Source organism: Uranotaenia lowii, chromosome 3, assembly GCF_029784155.1.
Source record: "Uranotaenia lowii strain MFRU-FL chromosome 3, ASM2978415v1, whole genome shotgun sequence".
Lineage (NCBI taxonomy): Eukaryota > Metazoa > Arthropoda > Insecta > Diptera > Culicidae > Uranotaenia > Uranotaenia lowii.
This window is the reverse complement of record NC_073693.1, coordinates 50,852,590-50,860,820: the sequence shown is the minus strand read 5'-3', so window position 1 is coordinate 50,860,820 and position 8,231 is coordinate 50,852,590. Positions and strand designations below refer to the sequence as shown.

General features: G+C 42.6%; 2 protein-coding genes across 2 annotated transcripts; both read right to left on the bottom strand.

Moving 5' to 3' along the window:
- Window positions 1-589: 589 nt before the first annotated feature.
- LOC129752173 (uncharacterized) lies at window positions 590-3,445 on the bottom strand. The gene has a single exon (XM_055747964.1). The coding sequence runs from the start codon at window positions 3,443-3,445 to the stop codon at window positions 590-592; it is 2,856 nt and encodes a 951-aa protein (XP_055603939.1).
- Window positions 3,446-3,451: 6 nt separating this feature from the next.
- LOC129752172 (uncharacterized) lies at window positions 3,452-7,039 on the bottom strand. The gene is made up of 4 exons (XM_055747963.1): window positions 6,869-7,039; window positions 6,444-6,780; window positions 3,984-5,540; window positions 3,452-3,939 (listed from the first exon to the last, which is right to left on the bottom strand). The coding sequence occupies exons 1-4, from the start codon at window positions 7,037-7,039 to the stop codon at window positions 3,452-3,454; spliced, it is 2,553 nt and encodes an 850-aa protein (XP_055603938.1).
- Between the last annotated feature and the right edge of the window lie 1,192 nt (window positions 7,040-8,231).

Sequence of the window (8,231 nt, the reverse complement as noted above, 5' to 3'; positions counted from 1 at the left end):
CCGTTTGGCTGTAGACTGACCTCAGATGACCTCGGACCGCTCCTGGGTCCTGTAGTGTAGCCGCTCTTCCCCTTCTGCCTTCAGAAGTGTGGATTGATGTGGGGTTCAATGTGGCTTTTGGGAACCGTTTGGCTCAGCACTTAGTTCCGAGCAATAAACTAACACCGATCGTAGAATTATAACACGTTTATTACTACACGACACATTTATTTTTAAGCTAAACACATTTCATTAAACTATACTACATTAATTTATTTCTTAAGTCCTAAGTACAAAATTATGGGGTTTTGTGGAGGTTCCCCGTAACCTTCTATGTTCGGTTATCCGATCGCGACTGACTACGCAGTAGTCTCGGGAGAGCAAGATCGATGGGTGATCTTCTCCACTGTTGAAATTCCCGCGCTTTGATGATCCGTTTAACGCTTGTGCCCTGAAGTCCGACATCACTGTTCACCAGTTTTCATTGGTAGCCGCAGATGGCTGCATTCTGCGATTAGGGTGGTTCATCCTCCAACATCCTCGCCCACCCTGAAGTTGCTGGAGACTTCTGAAAAGAGATAAAAGAAACTCCCTTTCGACGAACTGGATCTTATAGGCGAGACTCTTGGTTCTCGACTAATTCCGCATCTGCTTCTTCTGGCGATGGCAATAGGCACAATTTTGCAACCGGTCGCTTCAAGGATCCATTTGCTGTTTTGACGGTTACAACTCGCACCACGCCATCATCTCCTGGGTGTAACTCCTCTATCCTAGCCATTTTCCAGCGCATCGGTGGCTGATTTTCGTCAACCACTATGACCAATTTTCCAACGATTATTTTTTCTGGTGAACTCCAATTCTTCGTTCTACTCTGCAGCTGTGACAAGTATTCCAACCTCCATCGTTTCCAAATATCTTGAACTCTCCGTTGTATCAATTGCCACCTACTCAATCTGTTCAATTGCACCTGTCCGTAATCAGGTTCTGGAAGTGCAGTAAGTGAACCGCCGGCTATAAAATGTCCCGGTGTTAAAGGCTCTAGTTCCGTTGGATCATCTGACATGGCAGTTAAAGGCCGAGAATTCAAACATGCTTCTACTTGTATCAATAAAGTTTCAAAATCCTCTCGGTCTATCGCATTTCCACCTACCACTCGCAAAATATGATACTTCGCAGAACGAACCGCGGCCTCCCACAAACCGCCAAAATGTAGGGCACTTGGAGGGTTAAAATGCCATTGCACTCCATCCGCTGCCAATACCTTCGAAACCGTCTCGTTGTGTTGCATATTTTTCAGCTGGGCAAATAGTTCTCGTAACTGGTTTCTCGCCCCAACAAAATTCGTACCATTGTCGGAGTACATATCCAAAACCTTGCCTCGCCTGCCTGTCATTCGCCGCAACGCTTGTAGAAATCTCTCAGTTGAGAGATCACCGACCAGTTCGAGATGGACCGCCTTTGTGGTCATACATACAAAGACTGCGACGTAAGTTTTGATAGCTGCATTTCGACGTCCAGCCTTTAGGAATACCGGACCAAAATAATCCACGCCGCATTTTGTGAAAGGTCTTGAAACGATAACTCTGGACCTCGGGAGATCTCCCATCTGCTGCTGGAGAATTTGAGGCCTAGCTCGGAAACAACGCTGACATTTGTGGACTACCTTCCTGACAACATGCCTTCCACCAAGTGGCCAATACCGTTGGCGAATAGTGCTCAGTAGAAGTTGTGAGCCTGCATGCAATAAGGCTTCGTGATGATGTGCAAACAACATTTCCGTGAAGGGGTGTTTAGCCGGGAGAACCATAGGATGCATCGCGTCAAAGGACTCGTCCGAGTGTGATAACCTGCCGCCAATTCGAAGAATTCCGTCGGGAGTGACCTTGGGATTAAACCACCGCAATGGAGAGCTTCGAGGGACCGGTTTCAATAGTCGTAACTGCTTCAGCTCTTCGTGGAATGATTCATTCTGGATCTTTTTAATAATACTCATTTCTGCATCCTGTAGCTCTTGAACTGAAAGAAATCCCCGTTGCATGTTCTCCTTCGGTTGACAACATGATTCAATTAGTCGTAGCCAGTAGGCTGTTGCACGAATAAGTTTCGAATAGGTCGAATATTTTGAAATAAAGTCGTTGATAAATGAATGATTTTCCGTAGAAACATGAACGTTCCGTAATTCCCCAGGCTTCTCAGGAAGTTTAGTGGATTCTAGTTTTGGCCAATGCTCTGGGGTTAATTTAAGCCACTCTGGGCCTTCCCACCATAATTTATTTGAAAGTAGATTGTCAGGATTGATTCCCCGGGAAATTAAGTCAGCAGGGTTTTGTTTTCCTGGAACATGCTTCCAAATGTAACCATCCGAAATTCCCTGAATTTTTGCCACACGATTTGCTACAAATGTTGTCCATGTTGCTGGGGGAGTTTCGAGCCATCGAAGAGTGCACGTAGAATCTGACCAGAAGTGAACGTTATCGACCTTCCCTATTGCTTCGAGGACCTTTTTTGCTAACTCTGCTGTAATTAATGCTCCACACAATTCCAGCCGAGGTAAAGATTGGGTCTTCAAAGGCGCCACTTTCGATTTTGATGATAGAAGATTGACCGTTACATTTCCATCCCTATCCGTATTCCGTAAGTATAAACAGCCGCCATAGGCCTTCTCGGAGGCATCGGAGAAGCAATGGAGCTCCGTTCGGGCAGCTTTCAGAGTGACAACGCATCGTGGAACTCGTATCTCATTTAATGCAGGCAGATGTCGATGATATTGAGCCCATTCTTCGATCACTCTGGGGGGAAGTAAGACATCCCAATCCAACCGTTCCCCTTCAGTGTCGCGCAGCGTCCACAAGCGCTGCATGAATATTTTTGCCGTGGTAATCGTGGCACCCAAAAGTCCGAGGGGGTCAAAAAGAGTAGCGATGATCGAGAGAACCTTCCGTTTCGTGAGTCCATCTTTGGGGAGCATTGGAATGTCGAATTGAAACCTAAAACAGTCTGAGTTAGGCAGCCAAGTGAGCCCGAGTGCCTTGATTGCCGGATCTTGATCCCAAGTGATTTCAGATACCGCCAAATCTTCCTCCGGTAACCCTTCCAAAATTTGTGGTTGATTTGAAGCAAATTTTCGCAATTTGAAACCTCCTCTAGCCGTCATAGAAATAAGTTGATTAACCTTTGCCTTAGCCGTTTGGATATCCTCAGCCCCGGAAATGACATCATCCATGTATGTGTCATTCTCGATTGCCTCTGCTGCCAATGGAAAATTGCGACCCTCGTCACAACAAAGTTGTTTCAGCACCCGCGTGGCAAGGAATGGTGCCGGTTTCGTTCCGTACGTTACAGTACCAAGCTCGAAGATTTCAATCTCGTGCTCAGGAGTAGATCTCCAAAGAATGCTTTGGAGTGGTGAGTCGCTGGGGTCCATCCAAATCTGGCGAAACATCTTTTCGATGTCCGCCACTATCATGACCGGTCAAATTCGGCAACGCATGACAATTGCCCTTAAATCCTGCTGAATAACGGGCCCTACCAGTAGAGCGTCATTTAGGGACCTTCCCGATGTTGTCGCACATGAAGCGTCGAAAACGACCCTCAGCTTCGTCGTTGTGCTGGCCTCTTTCACCACAGGATGATGTGGTAGATAGCACCGATTGTGATCTAAACCACCTGCCTCAACCTTCCTCATGTGTCCGCAATTTTCGTATTCGTGCATGAAGTCGGTATATTGTTGTCGAGTATCTCTATCCCTCAATAATCGTCTCTCGAGACTTTGAAACCTTTTCAGAGCGATCTTCCTTGAATCCCCAAGTTGGGAGAAAGTGTGCTCGTTCTTGGGAAGTGTTACCGTGTAGCGTCCGTCTGAACCACGACGGACGGTGCGCTCAAAATGTGCCTCACAAAGCGCTTCCTCCGGAGAATAGTTGTGAGAGGCTCCTACTTCCTCGCAGGACCAAAACCGCTCTAAAAGTTCATCCAGATTCTTTGATATTGTAAGTAACTCAAACTCCCAGTAGATTCCACTTCGCCTGACACCACCCATCCGAACACAGATTCAGTCAACATCGGTAGCCCATCTCCTATGGGCATTTTGTTCCCAGACGCAAAAAAGCTGAAGAATGCAGGGATTCCCAAGACAACGTCGATTCCATTCGATTTAAAGAAGGTCGGGTAAGCCAACTGAATTTCGGGTGGAATATTCCAGTTCGATATGTTTACGGATTGAGACGGGAGATTTGCTGTTACTTTCGGGAGTACCAAAAATTCCGAAATTTGATTGTAGCCAGAAACTCTCGAGTGGACTGTAGCTCGAAACTTGTGTTTGACCTTGGTGGAAGAATCGCCAATACCAAGAACCGAAATATTGTGCCGCTCCCTTGCTACATTCATCCGTTGAGCTAAACGTTCAGTTGCGAAATTGCATTCAGATCCTGTATCCAGTAGTGCACGGGCTGGATAACGAATTCTCAAATTATCCTCCATCATAATCACCGCTGTTGCCAATAAAACCTTAGTGGACCTTTTTTCAATCGCGCCAGAAGTAACTGCTCCAGATGCAGGTTCAGATGCAGCAACGTTGGAAATAGTGGTTCTAGAAGAAGTTCCTGGTACTTCGGCGAGCCTTGACGAGTTTTCAGATTGATGACGTTCGACTTGTTGTTTGCCCTTGTTGATTTCATTCAGGTTTTCCGATTTAAAACACACCATAGTGTGGTGCCTAGCCTTACATTTCCTGCACGAATATTTCGAAGAGCATTCATTCGCACGATGACCTTGGCGAAAGCAATTGCGACACAGATTGTTGTTTCGGACCAAAGACTCCCTGTTAGCAACTGACATTCGTTGGAAAGCTGAGCAGAGATGAAGCCAATGATTTTCAGAGCAAGCCGGACATTTCGGGAACGAGTTTTGAGTTACGTTGTAGCTAGTACGCGTTAGTGGTTGCCTTTTCCTAATAGTGTTCTGCGAATCTTGTCTATTGTCTAGAACCGCTCTTCCAGGCAAAGACTCCAATACCCTGATTCTTCTCTGGACAAATTCGGTGAGAGATTTGACTGTGTCCTGCTCGTGAGATTCAGAGTATTCTTCCCATCCACGCCTCGTGTGGGGATCTAAACAAGAGCCGAAAATTTCCACCAACAAAAGATCCTTATAATCAACGGGTTGAAGAAGTTGATCTAAGGTGTAAACAATGCGTTCGAAATTCTCGAGTAGTCCATGTAGCTCAGTAGCTGATTCCTTAGATAGAGAAGGTAATTTCAAGAGAGCATGTACCTGACGCTTTCGAAGAACCTTACTGTTGTTATAGTGTTTGTTCAATAAATCCCAGGCTATCTGATAGTTAGCCTTTGTAACCTTGAGAGGATCTATTAACGATTTAGCCTCTCCTTCCAGGCATCCTTTCAAATAATGTAGTTTTTCAACCTCCGGTAAATCGTGCTTCAAGTGGATCAATGAAGTGAAGAGATCCCTAAAACTCAGCCAATCGTCCACGTTCCCGTTGAAGGTTTGCAGCTTTATTTGAGGCAAACGAACGTGTTCACCTGCTGCAGGTAATGCCGAATCTGAATGTCGCATGGAGATTTCGTCGACTGTTGAGTTAAACTGCTCCCTTTGCCTTTCGATTAGAAAAGCTTTGACTTCAAAAAAACGATTTTCAAAATCTGACCGTTCTTTCGTAAAGACCTCTACATAACTCAAGAATTCGTCGTGGCTCTCAATCTCGCAAGATGTTTCTGAAACTTTATCCCATAATTCCTCCAGTTTCTCAAGACGGACCAAAATCTGATGGACGGAGACCGACTCTGGGAAGTTTTGGACGTAGTGCTCAATATTGTTGAACGATGTTTGCAATCCTTTTAGTTTGGTTTGAAGAACCTTCAAAGAAGGCTGCTTCTTGGCCGAAGCTGATGCTGAAGATGATGGCATTGTGATTGACCCAGTCAATCAAACCCAACAAAAAGTTATCAGGTGCTTCGGGAAACAGCTCGTCAGATGGCGCTCAGCAAACGTAAGATGATTCCGAAAGAAAGGAAGGGCAATGATGTAGTTTCACGTATACAGGTCCGCTTCGGTGAACATATACAATAAATATCTGTCTAGTTTTATTTACCTAGGAAAACTAACAGATCCGCAGCATGCCGAAGTGACCCAAGTATTGCAAATTGCCAAAGCCGAAACGTAGAATTCTCGCAAATTGTTTAGCCAGTGGGATTGGGAGTATAAACCAGGATGTAATATCCGACAGAGTCCTGCTTCGACAGGACATATACCAAGCTCTCACCTTTGAGACCTTTTGATGCCGCAAATAAACCAACAGAACCAGAGTAATGCGTGGGTGGAGATCCAGGGAATGCTCGCAAAGTTGATGTGTACAACACAATTCGTGGAAGGGATGATTTTTTATTTAGTGTAGGATCCAAAGGAACTAGCTTCGACAGGACATATCTATTATTTTGTGTATTTACCTAGAAGGAAATAACGTTCCGCGATGCCCTTGTCGACCGCTCGCCTCCGAATCCGGGACCAGATGCATGCAATTTGGAACCGGTACCGATCTTCAAAATGGCCGTCCAGCCTTTGTGGAAAAGGCCACCATGCACATGCGTTATAGTTGTCGCTTGAAGTACGGACGTCCCGTAACGTTGTTCCGGATGTTATTGGCCAACCTTTGGTCAATGTTCCTCCAGACAGGAACCGATGGATCACAATAGCCGATGGTCGAAAATCGGTGTTAGTGGGTTGAAATATTGGACGCTTCGACAGAACATATACGAAGTAAGGTTCTACTTTACCTGAGGAACCCTGTTTTGGCGCAGGTTCTGTCCACAACGTCCTCGCAGGTATCCCGATAGACTATACTACATTAATTTTTTTCTTAAGTCCTAAGTACAAAATTATGGGGTTTTGCGGAGGTTCCCCGTAACCTTCTATGTTCGGTTATCCGATCGCGACTGACTACGCAGTAGTCTCGGGAGAGCAAGATCGATGGGTGACCTTCTCCACTGTTGAAATTCCCGCGCTTTGATGATCCGTTTAACGCTTGTGCCCTGAAGTCCGACATCACTGTTCACCAGTTTTCATTGGTAGCCGCAGATGGCTGCATTCTGCGATTAGGGTGGTTCATCCTCCAACATTATGAAAGTTGATTTTTGAACTTCACAATAATAATTTCATATATCAATTAATTAAAATGTTCATTTCACCATTGAATCTTTAAAGTGACAAAGTTCAGGTTTGTAAATGGGCGATTTCTCAAATGATCAATAAGAAACTGATTGAAATAGAAAAAAAAGGAATTCCAATTTTTGTTGTTAACATTGAAAGAGCCCTTTGAAAACGTTGAAATTTAAACTTGCTTAAAACTTGTTATTATTTTTTGGAATTGTTCAGTGTTAAAATAAAAAATCATGATCGATAGAAAAAAGATTTTTTTTAATATAAATAAGTAAATCGTTCATAAATTTTCAAATGCATATGATTAAGTTTAAAAAATGCTCTGAATTTTCCTTCAACGTCAATTGAAATATTTTGTCCTGACAAGGACAAATGGTAGATGCTATGTTTATCTTACTAAAATTTAAAACAGATAATGATTCCAGAAAACAAAAATTCAAAATTAAAAAACAAAGACAAACTTTTTAAAAAATATTTCAAAAATGAAAGTTTACTATAAAATACGGTCCTTTTATTTGAAAATATCAAAAAACTTTTCTATAAATTTGTAATAGCTTTTCTATTAATTAAAAGAAAATGCAAACAAAATATGCATATAATAAACATACGTATTTAAACATGTTTATTTTTGAATAAAAACTTTTCATAATTTTTTATCCTTTTTTTTTTTGAATTTTGATTCATAACTCAAGAAAACAGCCTTTTGTTGCGTTTGGTTATTTGGTGAATTTTGGCGTCCTTAACACGAATCTTTACACAAATTGTCAACAATTCAATAATTGATGAACTAACAAATCTACAGGAAGGAAAAAACTGCTTATGCGTTTGTTTACTATATTTTATTAATTAAGAAGAAATATTTTGATCATGATGATCTAAAACATTAATTTCAACAGTTTTTGAAAATTGGAAACCTGGAGAAAAATTAAGAAAAGGTTTTATTTAATTTAAAGTAATTGTTGAATCCTGTAATGAATTGATATTTGTTTTTAAAAATATCGAAATTTCATTTTGGGATGAAATTTCTTTAAAAACCGTTGAAATTCCCTTATTTTTCATAATGGGAAAAAAAAAACAAA

Coding starts and splice junctions, on each gene's coding strand:
- LOC129752173 (XM_055747964.1), bottom strand. CDS start 3,445: ATGATAGTGGCGGACATCGAAAAGATGTTTCGCCAGATTTGGATGGAC.
- LOC129752172 (XM_055747963.1), bottom strand. CDS start 7,039: ATGTCGGACTTCAGGGCACAAGCGTTAAACGGATCATCAAAGCGCGGG. Junction 5,541..6,443: donor GGAACGTTATTTCCTTCTAG/GTAAATACACAA, acceptor TGCGACATTCAG/ATTCGGCATTACCTGCAGCA. Junction 3,940..3,983: donor CGAAGTGGAATCTACTGGGA/GTTTGAGTTACT, acceptor ATGAACTTTTAG/AGCGGTTTTGGTCCTGCGAG.